At 33.4% G+C, this 17352-nt stretch overlaps 1 protein-coding gene across 1 annotated transcript in view; it reads left to right on the top strand.

Annotated features, from left to right (window-relative positions):
- AGL (amylo-alpha-1, 6-glucosidase, 4-alpha-glucanotransferase) overlaps positions 1 to 17352 on the top strand; it is a 79741-nt gene that overhangs the window by 12060 nt on the left and 50329 nt on the right. The window contains exons 6-11 of the mRNA XM_051993269.1: positions 7965 to 8146; positions 8325 to 8436; positions 8651 to 8777; positions 9501 to 9603; positions 9697 to 9794; positions 16543 to 16682. Of these exons, the coding sequence (XP_051849229.1) occupies positions 7965 to 8146; positions 8325 to 8436; positions 8651 to 8777; positions 9501 to 9603; positions 9697 to 9794; positions 16543 to 16682 (762 nt within the window). The remainder of the gene's footprint in view (positions 1 to 7964; positions 8147 to 8324; positions 8437 to 8650; positions 8778 to 9500; positions 9604 to 9696; positions 9795 to 16542; positions 16683 to 17352) is intronic.

Below are 17352 nucleotides of genomic sequence, written 5' to 3'. Positions count from 1 at the left end.
AAAAAAAGCTAGACAAACAAATTATAAATTCCCAATTAAATACCAAATTAGAAATTCTAAAAATCAGAGGAGAGATTAATAATAATGAAAACAAGATAACTATTTAACAGTTGAAACTGAGAGCTACTTTTATGTGGGAGAAAAAAAAACACAACAAAATAGATAGACCTTTGGTTAATTTGATTTAAAAAAAAGAAAGAAAGAGTCAAATTACCATTATCAGAAATGAAAAAAAAAGGGAGTAATTCAACAACAATGAAGAGGAAATTAAAGTAATGATTCAGAGCTATTTTGCTCAACTGTATGCCAGTAAGTCTGGTGATCTAAATGAAATGGACAATATTTACAAAAATGTAAATTTCCCAGATTAATAGAAGAAATAAAGTATTTAACCCCATTTTAGAAAAAGAAATTGAACAAGCCATCAATGAACTCCTTAAAAAATCCCTAAGACTAAAACAAGTGAATTCTACCAAACATTTAAAGAACAATTAATTCCAATACTATATAAACCATTTGAAAAAATAGACAAGAACTCCTACCAAATTCCTTTTATGACACAGATATGGTATCGATACTTAAACTAGGAAAAATCAGAACAGAAAGAAAATTATATACTAATTTCCATAATGAGTATTGATGCAAAAATTTAAAGTAAAATACTAACAAAGAGATTACAGCAATTTACTACAAGAATATTATACTGTGACTGAGTGGGATTTATACCAAGAATGCAGGACTGTCCAAATACAAGACTAATGAAAATCAGATGATTATCTCAATAGGTGCCGAAAAAGCTATAATGATGAATTGCAAAACACTTTTCTCACAAAGTCAAATCGGTACAATTGGAAAAATACTAATTGCTCATGGACAGGCTCTTTAAGATAATGTAATAAAAATGACAGTTCTACCTAAATTAATATACTTATTTAGTGCCAAATAAGTATATTCAATCAATAAGAAAAATCATCTTATAGAGCTTGAAAAAATAACAGTGAAATTCATCAGGAAAAACAAAAGGTCAAGACAATTGAGAATTAATGGGAAAAAACTGCAAATAAAGGTGGCCAAATCACCAGATCTAAAATTATATCATAAAGCAGCAGTCATCAAAACTATTTGATACTGACTTAAAAATAGGATGGTAGATCAGTGAAATGGATTAGGATTAGAATGAGATGAATGTCAGAGTAGTAAATGATTATAGTAATCTACCGTTTGATATACCCAAAAATTCCAGTTTCTAGAATAGGAACTCGGTATTTGACAGAAGCTGTTGGGAAAACTGGAAAACAGTATGGCAGAAACTAGGTATAGTCCAGCCTATTACACTATATATCAAGATAAGATCAAAATGGGTACATGATTTAGACATACAGATATAAAGAGTGATACTATAATCAATTTAGGAGAGCAAGGAATAGTTCACCTGTCTGATCTTTGAGAAGAGAAGAATTAATGACCAAATAAGAAATAGAGATGCAAAATGGATAATTTTAATTAAAAAGATTTTGCACAGACAAAACCAGTGTATCCAAGATTAGAGCATGCTATCCACATCCAAAGAAAGAACTATGGAATCGGAATGCAAGTCAAAGCACATTTTTTTCATTTTTTGTTAGTTCACATCATGACTAATGTGTAAATATGTATTGTATAAACATTGTGGAAGCATGTTTTACATGTATAACCTGTGAACCACATTAACACCCAGGATACTTTAGAATCAGCTGGAGTCAGGATAAGCAAAAGTCCTTGATCTTTATTCTTTGTGGACTTGCAAGGAATGGCCACACGAAGTGAGAGGAATGGCGACACAAATCCGTCCAGCAGTCACTCTGGCTTTCTTACTCCACCCTTTTCTCCCTCCTCCTCATCGCTCTATACAGCAACAGATGAGCCTGCACAGAATGGTGGAGTGGGCCATTTTCCAAGCAAATGCTAATAGAGTATTGTCCAATTGGTAATTAGCCTTAAGTGCTTGCTTGTCTAAACCTCAATTACAATAACCTATATTATTTTGCTTGCTGTCTTGAAAAGGAAGGGAGAAAAATTTGGAACTCAAAATCTTCTAGAAATGAATATTGAAAACTATCATGTAATTGGAAAATTTATGTAATTGGAAAAAATAAAAAACTATTAAGTGGGATAGGGAAGAGAAACAAAAAGTTAAACACGAACAACCATAAGGGACTAAAAACAAGGACAAACTGCTTACATTAGAATATGGACAAATGATCATGTGTCTTTTCTGTCATTATGGATTATAGACAGGATCTGTTTTAAAAGCCTGGGAGCGATGTTATTTAAAAAAAAAGAAAGAAGAATCCTGGGGGGTGTAAGGAGTGAAAAGAAATAGGAAGGTTGGGGAAAATATCTTACATAAGAGTACACAAGTAGAACTCTATACAAACAAACAGGTGCAGAGGAAAAATAGGAGGGAAAGGGAAGAAGGAATTAAAGAGGAAAAGATAGATTCAAATTAGTCCTAAACAAAATAAAATCCTAAGAATTTCCAAAAATATTTATAGCTCTTTTTGAGGTAACAAAGAATGGGAATCACAATGGGTGCCCTCATTTTGGGGACTGACTAAATAAGTTATGACATAGAAATGTAATAAAATACTATGAAACTTAAAAGTACTAAAGGACATGCTTTCAGAGATAGCTGGAAAGACTTGTATGAATTGATGCAAAGTGAAGTAAACAAAACTAAAACAATTTACATAACAACATTATCATTAAAGACAAACAACTTTGAAAGACTTAAGAACTTTGACCAATATAAAATTAACCATGATTCTAGAGTACTATTAATGATGAAACATGCTATCCTTCCCCAATATAGTTTAAAGTTTCTGTGCAGAGTGAAAAAAATACATATATATATGTATGTGGGAAAGTATATATACATCCATTCATATATATTCTTTTGACTATGACCAATACAGATAGTTTTGCTTGACTACATATAGGTTTTACTTTTCTTTCATTCTGAGTTGGAAGATGAAGAGGAGAAAAGGTAGGTTTTTGATTGGAAAAAATAATTTAAAAGCTATTTTTTAATTTAAAATTTGACAGTATGATTGCCAGTGATTTTTTAAAAATCTTAGAGAAGGGAATAGTTAACACAGAACTGGAGAAGGGGAAATTTTCTGATTTTCCAAAGAGAAAGAAAAAATATAGGCTGTAAATTATCAGCCAGTGATCTTAACTTCAATTTTTAACACAATTCTAGAACATATCAAAAAGGTGGTACAGAAGGAAAGAGGGAATCACAATCACTTACTTCATCAAGAACAAGTTATGTTAGATCAACCTCATTTTCCCTTTTTGACAATGTAAACTAAAAAGAAGGAATTATTTTTGTCTTTGTTCTCTCACAGTTCTTTGACCATAGTAGGTACATAATGCTTATTGAATGAAATGGAATTAAGTTACTAGATTGCTAAACTAAAAATGATGAAAATATAGTTTACCTAGATTTTATCAAAGTATTTGAAAGAGTCTTTAATGATATTCTTGTCAGAAGAACAGAGGGGTATGGGCTAAATGACAATACAGTTTCAAGTGGATTCAGACCTGATTCGAGACAGACCTAAGAAGTCATTAATAATTTGATATTTACTGGGAAGGACATCTCCATTGTAGTGCTTGGGGATCTTTGGTTGGCCCTGTGTTGATTAATGGTTTTGTCAGCGACTTCAATAAAGATATAATTGGCAGCTTTATTATGAAACTGGAAAGGGGGAAGATAACATTGGATGACAGAATAAAGGATCCCAAAAAGATCTTTGCCTTAACTATTAGATTAAATGTAATAAGTTGAATTTTAATAAAATGAATTTAAAATTTTTCATTTAGGGAAAAAAAAAATCAGCTCACATTATTGGAGGCATTTGACTAGGTAGCAATTTATTTGAGTCTTTTTTTTTTTTTAAATAACTTTTTATCGACAGAACCCATGCCAGGGTAATTTTTTTACAGCATTATCCCTTGCATTCACTTCTGTTCCAATTTTTCCCCTCCCTCCCTCCACCCCCTCCCCCAGATGGCAAGCAGTCCTTTACATGTTAAATAGGTTACAGTATATCCTAGATACAATATATGTGTGCAGAACCGAACAGTTTTCTTGTTGCACAGGGAGAATTGGATTCAGAAGGTATATATAACCCGGGAAGAAAAACAAAAATGCAAGCAGTTTATATTCATTTCCCAGTGTTCTTCTTTGGGTGTAGCTGCTTCTGTCCATCCTTGATCAATTGAAACTGAATTAGCTCTCTTTATCGAAGAGATCCACTTCCATCAGAATACATCCTCATACAGTATTGTTGTTGAGGTATATAATGATCTCCTGGTTCTGCTCGTTTCACTTAGCATCAGTTCAGTAAGTCTCACCAGTCCTCTCTGTATTCATCCCACTGGTCATTCCTTACAGAACAATAATATTCCATAACGTTCATATACCACAGTTTACTCAACCATTCTCCAGTTGATGGGCATCCATTCATTTTCCAGCTTCTAGCCACTGCAAACAGGGCTGCCACAAACATTTTGGCACATACAGGTCCCTTTCCCTTCTTTAGTATCTCTTTGGGCTATAAGCCCAGTAGAAATACTGCTGGATCAAAGGGTATGCACAGTTTGATAACTTTTTGAGCATAGTTCCAAATTGCTCTCCAGAATGGCTGGATGTGTTCACAGTTCCACCAACAATGTATCAGTGTCCCTGTTTTCCCGCATCCCCTCCAACATTCCGCATTATCTTTCCCTGTCACTCTAGCCAATCTGACAGGTGTGTAGTGGTATCTCAGAGTTGTCTTAATTTGCATTTCTCTGATTAATAATGATTTGGAGCATGTTTTCATGTGTCTATAAATAGTTTCAATTTCTTCATCTGAGAATTGTCTGTTCATATCCTTTGACCATTTATCAATTGGAGAATGGTTTGAGTCAATTCTCTATATATTTTGGAAATGAGGCCTTTATCAGAACCTTTGACTGTAAAAATGTTTTCCCAGTTTATTGTTTCCCTTCTAATCTTGTCTGCATTTGTTTTATTTGTACAAAAACTTTTCAATTTGATATAATCAAAATTTTCTATTTTGTGGTCACTAGTGATCTCTAGTTCTTCTTTGGTCATAAATTCCTCCCTCTTCCACAGGTCTGAGAGGTAAACTATCCTATGCTCTTCCAATTTATTTATAATCTCATTCTTTATGCCTTATCTTGGTGTACGGTGTTAAGTGTGGGTCAATGCCTAGTTTCTGCCATACTAATTTCCAATTTTCCCAGCAATTTTTGTCAAATAATGCATTCTTATCCCAAAAACTGGGGTCTTTGGGTTTGTCAAACACTATATTATTAAAGTTATTGGCTGTTTTGTCCTTTGAACCTAACCTGTTCCATTGATCAACTAGTCTATTTCTTAGCCAATACCAGATGGTTTTAGTAACTGCTGCTTTATAATATAATTTTAGATCTGGTACAGCTAAGGCCACCTTCATTTGATTTTTTTTTTTCATTAATTCTCTTGAAATTCTTGACCTTTTGTTTTTCCATATTAACTTTGTTGTTATTTTTTCTAGGTCATCAAAGTAGGTTTTTGGGAGTCTGATTGGTATAGCGCTAAATAAATAGATTAGTTTAGGTAGTATTGTTATCTTTATTATATTTGCTTGCCCAATCCAAGAGCATTTAATATTTTTCCAGTTGGTTAGATCAGACTTAATTTGTGTGGAAAGTGTTTTGTAGTTTTGCTCATAAAGTTTCTGATTTTCCCTTGGCAGATAGAGTCCTAAATATTTTATACAATCAGTAATTATTTTAAATGGAATTTCTTTTTGTAACTCTGTTAACTGTTGGGTTTTGTTAGTGATATACAAGAATGCTGATGACTTATGTGGGTTTATTTTGTATCCTGCAACTTTGGGTAGCAATTTATTTGAAAAAGATCCGGGGATTTTAGTGGATTGCAAACTCAGAATGTGATATGGCTGACAAAAAAGTTAATATCATTTTTGGCTACACTGAAGAAAGCATAGTGTCCCTGGCTAAGCAATAGTTCCATCATACTTGCATCATATCTGGGATATCTCATTCATTTATAGGTACTATATTTTAGAAAGGACATTTATGAAATTGAGAACATCCAGTGGTTGATAAGGGTGAACAATCCTTAAGAGTTATATCAAATGATAGTGAGGATAGGAACTGGGAATTTTTAACCCTGAATAAATTCTGGCTGGAGGAATCTGTTTGAAGACTTCTCTGGATAGGAGTGATTTAACTTGTTTTGTTTGTCCTCACTGATCCTAGATTCAGATTGCCAAAAGGAAGATTAAGATGATAAAAAAAAAAAAAGTCTTCTTAACAATGAGAGCTATTCCTAAATAGTTTGGGCTGCCTTGAAGAGCAGTGGATTCCCTTTTCCTTGGTGCCTTCATACAAAGGCTGCTTAAATACATTCTTTGGGTATGTTGCTGAGGGGATTCTTTCTCTGCTATGAATTTGATTTAATGACCTTTGAGGTCCTTTATAGCTATAGAATGTTGGGTTTGGGAGATGACTTCAATGAATTCAGGGAGCACAGAGATGGAATATGGATTTGAGGAAATCATTTTCCACTTTATCTGGGAAATGGTTAAGGATCAATGTGTCTGAGAAGGAAAAAAAAAGGATCAATATGAAAGAAGGCTGGAAAGTTAGAGTAGAACTAGCTCTTGGGAGAGAACTTCTGACTTTTTTTTTTAAACAGAAGAGTTTCATAGACTTGTGTCTTAGCTTTGGAAGCTATGTGGAAAGTTATTTGGAGAGAAGAGAAATTCAAAATAGAGAAGCCAATTAAAATTAATTGGGGCAATATAATATATAATCCCTTTATTACATTGTTGTTAAGTATCCAGGAAACACTTGTATGCTGCTTTTAACCACATTTGGTTATATTTTATACAATTTGATTTTACATAAAAATCATTGTAGTAAAGCACTGACCTGAAAATGTTTTTTTGCTTACTTTAAAGTTAGCATTTGATTATTATAAATGGCTCATAAAATATAGGTTTTATCCTCCTTCTTTGGTTATATTTCTTTTAACTAGCACTTTGCTGGTATCATTATTGTCCATCCTACTAAAGAACACTTTCAGTATTAGGTAGTAAAATCATGTGCCATTGCATTAAATATACAAATGAGCTTATGGTTTAAAAAAACATTTTTACCATGAGGATCATCTAGGCAGGCTTGTGTAAAATAGTAAATACTTGTATGGGTGACACTATCAGGATCTGTCTTAAGAACTTTAGAATCGATTGTATGACATGGGAGACACTGGCACAGGACCACCCAGCATGGCGTGCCCTCATCAGAGAACGTGCTGTGCTTTATGAGCAGAGTAGAATGGAGTTAGCTCAAAAGAAATGTGAGATAAGCAAAGTTAAATAATCCATCCAACTGTTTATAGGGACTATTTGTGTCTAACCTGTGGCAGAGCATTATGAGCTTGTATTGCTTTGGTCAACCATGATCAGACACACTATCTTCTTCGAGAATGAAGGACAAGAATCAACTTTTAGAAAATCCAACATATAATATTTTTAAAGGTATTAATAGTTTGTTGTAATTGTTCAGTCATTTCTGTCATGTTTAGGCTTCAGTATACTATTTGAGTAACACTATTTTCTTGGCAAAGAAACTGAAGTGGTTCATCATTTTCTTCTTCAGCTCATTTTGCAAGTGAAAAAATTATGGCAAATAGAGTTAAGTGGGTTTGCCCAAGGTCTTAATGGCTGAAGTTAGGTTTGAATTCATGTCTTATTGATTACTGGCTCTGAATTCCATCCACTGTGCCATCTAGCTGCCAAGCAGTAATAGTTTACATAACCCTAAAAGGTAATGTGTACAAACCAATAAAAAGTAATTTGTTATAAGGTTTTCCTTTTTTTCTCCCCCTTTTCTATTAGCTACTAACAGTAAATGGATCCAGGAACATCCAGAATGTGCATATAATCTGGTGAATTCTCCACACTTGAAGCCAGCTTGGATCCTGGACAGGGCACTTTGGCACTTAGCCTGTGATGTTTCAGAAGGAAAATACAAAGAAAAAGGACTACCTGCTTTGATTGAAAATGACCAGCAGATGAATGTTAGTATGTCTAAAGATAAATCTAACTGAAAACATAACAACACAATTCATGACAGAACAAAGTAAATTATTTGTTATAATTTGGAATTGATACTATATAAGATACATGTTTGCTTTTTTTTTTTTTTAAGTGCCCTGAGAAAAGATTTCTAAACTCTTTTTCTTTGTACTTTTTCAGTGTATTCGAAAAATAGTTTGGGAGGATATTTACCCCAAAATTCAACTTTGGGAATTTTTTCAAGTGGATGTTAACAAAGCAGTACAACAATTTAGAGCCCTTCTTACACAAGGTAAAAGACATATAATTACAAACTTAAAGAAATTTCATAAATGCTCTTTTCTATAAGGCTAGCAGTCAGTATAATTTCAAAGAGATTTGAAAAACCTAAATTTGTATTTTACAATTAAGAATTGGGAAATGAAGATTTTGAAAGAAATATCTATGCCTTCTTTCTATAGTTGTGGATTTTAACTTTTTACTATGTTATTTTCTTGTTCTTTCAGAAAACAGGAAAACAATAACAAAATCTGACCCAAAGCAGCTTCTTAAGATTATTCAGGACCCAGAATACAAACGACTTGGTTGTACTGTAGATATGAATATTGCTTTAGCTACTTTCATACCACATAAGTATGTAACTCTATTTTTCCTGTAAAATAACTATCTTAGTAATATTTTTGAATTTTCAGAGACCTTTAAATTAGTTGAATAATAAATTTCATGGGATTTCATTGATCTCATACTTCCTAGGGGACTTGAGTCCTAGTTGAACCCACTCTAGGACCTTGGTGCAATATTAATCTGTGCACCCTACTGTAATTGCCTTTCACATTCTCATTTTATCTGTAAGTTTTTGCTTTGAATTCTCTGTAACTCAATACCTCATTATACTTTCTTCTTTTAGACTTAAATTTTACAATCAAACATTTAGTTAAACTCTTTAGTAAGGGTTTGATAATTACAAGGGAAATAGTGAAGTTAAAACATGTAAAGAATTGAAAGTAAAAGTTAATGACCAATAAAGTAGTTTTTTATCTAAGCTTCCTAATTAAATGTAATCCCTGTTCATTTATCTAAGCCATTATTTTGGCCAGGACAAACTTATTATGTATGCTATCAGCTTCAGTCTTTCATTGCTCAGGCCATATGCCTAAGGGTCCTTGACTCCATCTCTTCTAAGGAAAGAATGCCTTACTTATATGCCATTTGTGAAGTATCAGGTATTTGTTATATAAATCTAAAGGAGACATAGATTATATTTATGTATTATTCCTATCAGAAGTATTGTTTCATCATATAGTTATTTCATAAACTCATTAAATAATAATTATTATATTTGTGTATCTCATATAGCAGTGGACCAGCTGCAGTTGATGAGTGCTGCAACTGGTTCCGTAAAAGAATTGAGGAATTAAATGCAGAGAAACTTCGTCAAATAAACTATCATCAAGAACAGGTCTTGTTTATTTTACTGCTATTTTGTTTCTTTCTTTGAATTTTATTAGTTTCTTATCTTTGCTGAAGTAACATATACTTTAATGACTTTCAGGCAGTTAATTGTATTTTGGGAAATGTGTTTTATGAACGATTGGCTGGCCATGGTCCTAAACTAGGTCCTGTTACTAGAAAACATCCTTTAGTTACCAGGTATTCAATTTTTTTGTCTCTTTAAATTGCATTTTAAAATTTTATATTATTTTCAAATGTACTTAAATATTTAAAGTGTGAATTTTAATAACTGAACTGGAAATAATTTGGAGAATATTTAATACAGTCATGTGTTAAATTTAGTAACTTACATTACATTCTTCCTTAATTGAAACAAGTTCATGAGTACTATTTATATTGTGGTTTCTAAATACTACAAAACTACTTTTTAAAAATAATTACTATTTTAATTTTTTTTTCTATTTTAAATTTTTAATACTTACTAATGGTTAATAATCCTAAAACTATTGTTAGGACTAAAAATTTCCCTATTCACTAGATTTTATAACTATATAGTTTTCTATATGTTTATGGTGGTAAGAATGGAATAGGTATACATGTGTCTATATGAAATTTGTGCTAGACTTTTAACAGTTAATGTGATGGTGAACGTGATACAAAATATCAGGAACCTGAGATAAGTTTGTAGAGGTTATTTACAATCTTTCTTCTTTCATTATTCTGAACTAAAACACCAAAAAAGATGATTTCCATACAAATAAGAGCACAAGAGGCTTCTTTATAAAATCATGAATCTCAGTTTCATAATTTTTGAAGTAGATAAGTTTCACTTATTACTTCCAGATCTGTTTTACTTGTCTGGGCTCCCATATTTTAACTTTTTTTATTTTCTGTGCATTTTTTAAAAGTTTCAGTGGCTCCCTCCCTCTCCCCTCCCCCGGCTTTTTTTTTTTTTTTTTTTTTTTTTTTTTTTTTTTGCCACCATTATTGCTGCGTTTCTTCACCTCATTAAAACCAGAGAGAAAGAAGGAAAAGAAAAATCCCTTGTTAAAAATGAGTACAGTCAGGTAAAATGAATCCAGGCAGTGGCAGTGTCCAAAAATGTACATGTCTTTTTCTACACATCATATCCATTACATCTCCATCAGGAAATGTCTGGAGACTTGGTTGATTATTTCACATTAATCCAAATTCTTAAAAGTCTTTCAAAATCTTTTCTTTTTCTTTTTTTTTTTTTTTGCCATCTTGCTGTCATTGTATGAATTCTTCTAAATAATTACAAAATTACATTAAGTATCTGGTAATCAATCTACCAAAGCAAACAAAAGACTTGTATAGATATATTTACAAACTTAAAAAAATAAAGACTCTTAAATAGCTGGAGGAATATTTGTTGTCCATATTTTGGTTGGGCCATAATAAAAATGATATTACTATCCAAGTTATTCTACTATACTATACCAATGAAACTATCAAAGGGATACTCTAAACAACTCAGTAAAATGATGAAATTCATTTGGAAAATAAAAGATTTGTAATATCAAAAAAAAATTAATAATAAAAAGTTGGGAATGAAAGTAGAATAGCCATTTCAGATTTCAAACTTTTATAAGGCAACAGTTATCAAAATCATTGTTGTTAAAAAATAGGGAAGTAGATCAATGGAACAGATTAGACAAGGGAGAATGAGGAACAATAGAACTAAGTTATTTAGGAAGGAACTTCACAACTTGATTCTAATATACTTTTCTACCTTTACACATTCTTGTCCTTGATGTATCTAATGGTTCAGCCTTACTAGCCGTCTTACTGATTCTCATGTGTAACACAATCACTTTCTTGTGTCTTTACCCAGACTTTCTCCCACACCTGTAATGCACTTCCCTCCTCATCTCTGCCTCTTAAAATCTTTTTGTTTTTGTTATTCAGTTTTTTTCAGTTATGTCCAACTCTTTGTGATCCCATTTGGAGTTTTCTTGACTAGAGTGGTTTGCCATTTCTTTCTCCAACTCATTTTACAATTAATAAAACTGAGGCACACAGGGTTAAGTGACTCAGGTCTTTCTGACTGCAGGCTCAGTGCTCTATCCTTTGTGTACTTAGCTACCATAGAATCCCTAATTATCCTCAAAACTCAACTCAAGTGCTGCCTTTTTCATATAACTTTTCCTGATTCTGCTTCAGCCCCTAGAGGTTCTCCACAAAATTGCCTGATACTTATTTTGTATATGCTTATTTATATCTATGTTGTCCCCTATTCTCCAAACCCAGCATAAAATAATGAAAGTCCCTTGAGTTGCAGGAACTATTTACTTATATCTAGGTATCCCCAATGCCTATAATGCCTAGTATATAACAGATACTTTATAAGTGCTGCTATTTTTCATTTTCTTTCTTTTTTTCCTTTTATTCAAATAAAATGACTAATATGGAAATACATAATTGTACATGTATAACCTATCTATCTTATAGTTCCTTCTTAGGGAAGGGAAGAAAGGGGAGAAGAATAGAATTTGGAAAAACTTTATATGTGTTTAAAAATTGAGGGGAAAAGACAAAAAATAAATGCTTATTAATTGTTTCACAAAGACTTGGAAAAATCCATTGGATTTAGAAATAAAAACATCATTGATGACTTTAAGTACTTTGAGCTGCATAATATTTTAAAGGGCTTGAAAATGAATGGGACGTGATAGTTTGTCAGACAGTAAAAAAAAAGTTTTCTGGGGAATTTTTGGCTAGAAAGAGGGGAAAGATATAGCTAGAGGAGATGTTAGAGTCTATTAGTCTCTAGAAACTTTTTTCTAAGGATGGGGCATGTTTTTCACCAGGGAAAGAGTTGTTGCATAAGAAGAAATTCAGAATTACGAAATGAGATTATTTGATTATCAAAGGAGCAAGCTTAGAGGAGACAGGACATAAATGGAAGTTGGAATTGTTAGGGAAAAACTGGTACCTTGTTGATACGCTTGTGAACAGAGGAAAGAAAGAGAGGTTAATGATGAATTTAAGATAATTTGAATTGAACAAAAGGGGAAATTAGTGAGAGACTGAGAGATACAAACAGAAAGAAAAGCTTGCAAATTTTGTGTCAGCCACAAACTAACTTGTAACCATGGATGAATCACATCACTTTTTTCTACCTTAGACACATCTGTAAGTTTCAGATATACTATCTCTGTTGTGATCTTTTTCTTCTCAAAACACAGCCAGGTGATAAAAGTTCAGATCTTTTATTATCCCAATATAGCCCGGTTAGCTTAGAGGCCTATCTCTCTGCTTGGTTCCAAGAGCTCTCTCCGAATGTCACCAAATCCAAAGGTCTGGTCCTTCAGCCTCTGCCTCTGCTTTCTTCAACCTCCAGCCAGCTCCAACTCTTCATGTCATTCCGCTGAAATCTCGACTTGTAGCGTCTTCACTCTCTCAAGAACTCTCCGACTGGCCCATTGGCCTATTTATGCTCCTTCCAGAGAGAGGGATTATGGGTAGTTCTACTTAGTACCTTGTTTCAGGTTCTGCCCAAAACATCTTTTTGTAAGATTAGATCAACTCTAACTACTTAGCAGTTAGTAAGGATTCCAACATCTCCCCCTTTCTTTTGTTTTAAAACATAGGGGGTTCCTGAGGGGGTACACATAAATCCATCAATATGGGCCAGAACTTTGTAACAGATATACATGGTATACATAAATCCATCAATATGGGAGGCATTATACATAATTTACAAAAGCACACAACAATATAACACAGGCTAGTGGTAATGTAACAAATAACATGAATCAACATGAAAATTTAACTACTGCAAAAGTCTCATCAACAATCTTTCATCTCAAGAAATCCAATGATTCTTGCAATTGCTTAAAATACATAAGCACATAGTAATATAACACAGGCTAGTAGTAATGTAACAACATAAATCGACCTGAAAATTTACAAATGTCCATAAGTCCTAGAAATAGTCCATAAGGAATCCATTGTTCATTAGTTCATGCGCCAGGAATCTAATAATTCCTGTAAGCTCTGAAGTACTGCAAAAAGTCTCATCAACAATTTTTCATCTCAGGGAACCCAATGATTCTTGCTGGTTTTTCAAGAAGTAAAACAGTTTCATCTTGTGTTAGGAAATCCAATGATTCCTGAACTTTTAAAAGTCTTTTTAACAGTTTCATAGTCAGCCATCTGATTTTTTCTCCATCTGTGGAAATATAAGCAGATCCTCTTCCCCAAGCAGTTAATCTAATTCCCTTCTATTTACCAAATTTGGGATTTCTCCTCATCATCTGGTAATTACATTGGAGTCGTTTGCATTGGATATTGTCTTGTTGTCTTAAAAGGCCTGTATTCTTCCCAACTGTAATCCTGATTGCTTTTCTGTTGGTTGATGACATCAGAATCCTGAATTTCTAAAGTCTCTCTGGGTGTAACCTCAGCTGCTATCATGCCCCACCTGTCCTTTGATTGATACTTTGGAGCTGGGCCCTGCCTCTCATTCCTCTGGATCAATATACATTTAGAGGCCCAGTGAAAGCCTCCGTTACATTTTGGACATGGGGTTTTAGGTTTTCTCTCACCCTGTCTTCTCACTCTATCTCCATATCTACAATGAGCTCTCAAATGTCCAACTTTTCCGCAATGAAAACATCGACGAGTTTCTCTAGAATTCCTCTGCCAAGAAGGACCTTGTCTTTCCATGTTCATCATAGTCTGGGCATAATAAGCATTTGTGCCCACTGTGGCACAGCGTCTTATGATCTCTTCTAAAGGAGCATTTTTGTCTAGCCCCCATATAATTCTTTTGCAAACCTCATTGGCATTTTCCTTAGCCAAATGTTTAGTCATTATTTCTGTTGCTGCATTGTCTCCAATGGTTCTTATTACAGCTGTTTATAAACGTCCCACAAAATCTGCAAAAGGTTCATTGGGACCTTGCTCTATTTTTGTGAAAGCATTATTTCCATCTTTCTGTCCAGGGAGAGAATTCCAAGCTTTTATTGCAGTCTTAGAAATTTGCTCATACACTGTTATGGGATAATAAATCTGTTCTGAGCTCTCTGCATACTGACCTTCACCAGCTAGTTGGTCAAAAGCAACTTGTACAATAGCTCCTGTTTGTCTATTGCGTTGGGCTTGAATCCTACATAATTCACAAAACTCCGAAAGCCACAATAAATTTTGTCCCGGTTCTAGACAAATTTTCGTTATGGATTTCCAGTCATTCGGGGTTAGGATTTCATAAGATAAATTATCCAGTAACATCTTCACATAAGATGATGTAGCCCCATAAAGAGTGCAACCCTTTTTCAAATCTTTAATTTTTCCCAAATTAAAAGGAGTGTATTTTCTCTCTTTTTGACCTGAGGAGTTGAGCTCTTCAATCACAGGATATGCATTTATAAAATCAGATATATCTTCTCCTTCATTTTTTGCTTTAATTAATGCTTTTTCTAATCTTGTCAAATTCTGCTTTACAAGAGAAGCTGACTGTGTTTCTGCCTCTCTCCCTCCCCCTTGTTCCACCCATGAAGGGTTAATTGCGGGGGGAGGGTCATGAGATGTGGAATCACCTAATTCCTCCTGCTGTGAAGTATCATACTCAGAATTGTAATTAACTCCATTCTCATCTGATTCATCCTCCTTTTCACCTAGTAAAGTTGGCAATTCTTCCTCCTGTACTTTCCTTTTCATCATTCTATCACTTAAATAACTTCTTATAGCCAATTGTATTACATTATATGTATTAATTATTGAGTTAGGCCCATTTTTATCATAGAATTGACAAAGATCCTCTCCAACCAATTTCCATTCATTTAGATCTAATTCCTTATCAAGAGAGAAACAAGGACATATGTCCTTTACAGTTTGTAAAAGTTCAGTGATTTGCTGTAAACTTATAATTAAACCTTGGCTTTCCATAATTTTGACAATGCTCTCTAAACATTTTCCTTGAACAGAAACAAGCTGTTTTCTAAATATCTGTCCCATCTTAGCTGAAATTCTACTTTAACTCTTCTAACAATTTCTTTGTTGTACTCACCCTAATTTCTGGGTTGAAGAGTCTTTTCCACTGGATCAGGATCAGAGGCTTTTCCACTTGAATCAGGATCGGAGCTTTTCCACTGAAATCCACGGAGGGGGTCTGTTTGCCCCACGTTGGGCGCCAAAATGTTGTGATCTTTTTCTTCTCAAAACACAGCCAGGTGATAAAAGTTCAGATCTTTTATTATCCCAATATAGCCCGGTTAGCTTAGAGGCCTATCTCTCTGCTTGGTTCCAAGAGCTCTCTCCGAATGTCACCAAATCCAAAGGTCTGGTCCTTCAGCCTCTGCCTCTGCTTTCTTCAACCTCCAGCCAGCTCCAACTCTTCATGTCATTCCGCTGAAATCTCGACTTGTAGCATCTTCACTCTCTCAAGAACTCTCCGACTGGCCCATTGGCCTATTTATGCTCCTTCCAGAGAGAGGGATTATGGGTAGTTCTACTTAGTACCTTGTTTCAGGTTCTGGCCAAAACAACTTCTTGTAAGATTAGATCAACTCTAATTACTTAGCAGTTAGTAAGGATTCCAACATATCTCCATATTGTCCATTTTCAAAGTTCTTTATGCTGATGAAAGTACAAATTTAGAACAAAAAAAAGAAATTATTCCTAGTCTTTTTTTTATCTCATTGCCAACTCAAAGTGCTACATGTTGAAATAATTCCTCCTGTGGTTTATATTGAAATTTATTTCCTGAAAATAATATTGATTTATTCATATTATATATGAAATTTAGATTTATAGAAATATTTATATATTATATATTATGTTATATTATCTGTGTTTAAATATTTACATAAAATAATATTCATCCTGAGGGCTGAAAAGTTTAATTTTTACACTGATCATTTAAAATTTTATCCTAAATTCTTTTTTTGCATTGCCTTACTATTGAATTATATCTTCATAGATACTTTACCTTCCCATTTGGAGAAATGACACTTGCAGAAGAAGAAACATTAATTAATCGGCCAGATAAAAGTTGTTTCTTCATGGCACATAATGGCTGGGTAATGGGAGATGATCCTCTTCGAAACTTTGCTGAACCAGGTATATCTTTGTTATAGATGTATGGATAGAACCAAGAAAAATTTATTGTAGTTCAGTAATATATAACTTTGAGTCATACTACTGCTGAAAGGATGATTAGGATAAATATTTTTAAAGAACCTTACAGATATATATATATCTTGGTTTTTTATAATGTAAGCTAGGAATTATTTTTAGAGTGTTTTTCTTTAATATGTTGATTTTACTTTCAACTTAACTACTCTTTCAGGCAAAACAACATTTTCCTTTACATTTTTTTGTGGTGTATTGAGCATTGAAAGTCACCAGCACATACAGCTAGCATTTATAAAAGCTTTACATTAGTTTGCAAAGCACTTTGTGTTATCTTGTTTGTCCTCTCAACAATCTTATGAGGTAGGTATTACTACAATCCATATTTTGTAACAATAAGGAAACTGAGTCTGATAAAGCTAACTCAATCAAATTCACAAACCTAGTGTCTTAGGCAAGATTTATATTAGTCATTGTAACTCTTAAATTTAACACAGTATCCACTGTACCACCAAATTACCTCAGCCGCATGTGCAAAGCATTTGCAAACGCAACCCAAGGATGATTTTCAGGTAATATAAACCTCTAGACAGAATATCAAAGTAGAAAAACTTGTCCTTGGTATCCTCAAACCTTTTTTCTTTACTCATTTTCTTTT

The sequence above is a fragment of the Antechinus flavipes genome, chromosome 4 (assembly GCF_016432865.1).
Source record: "Antechinus flavipes isolate AdamAnt ecotype Samford, QLD, Australia chromosome 4, AdamAnt_v2, whole genome shotgun sequence".
Taxonomy (NCBI): domain Eukaryota; kingdom Metazoa; phylum Chordata; class Mammalia; order Dasyuromorphia; family Dasyuridae; genus Antechinus; species Antechinus flavipes.
The sequence above is the reverse complement of the archived record's forward strand: the minus strand, read 5'-3'. Positions and strand labels throughout refer to the sequence as shown.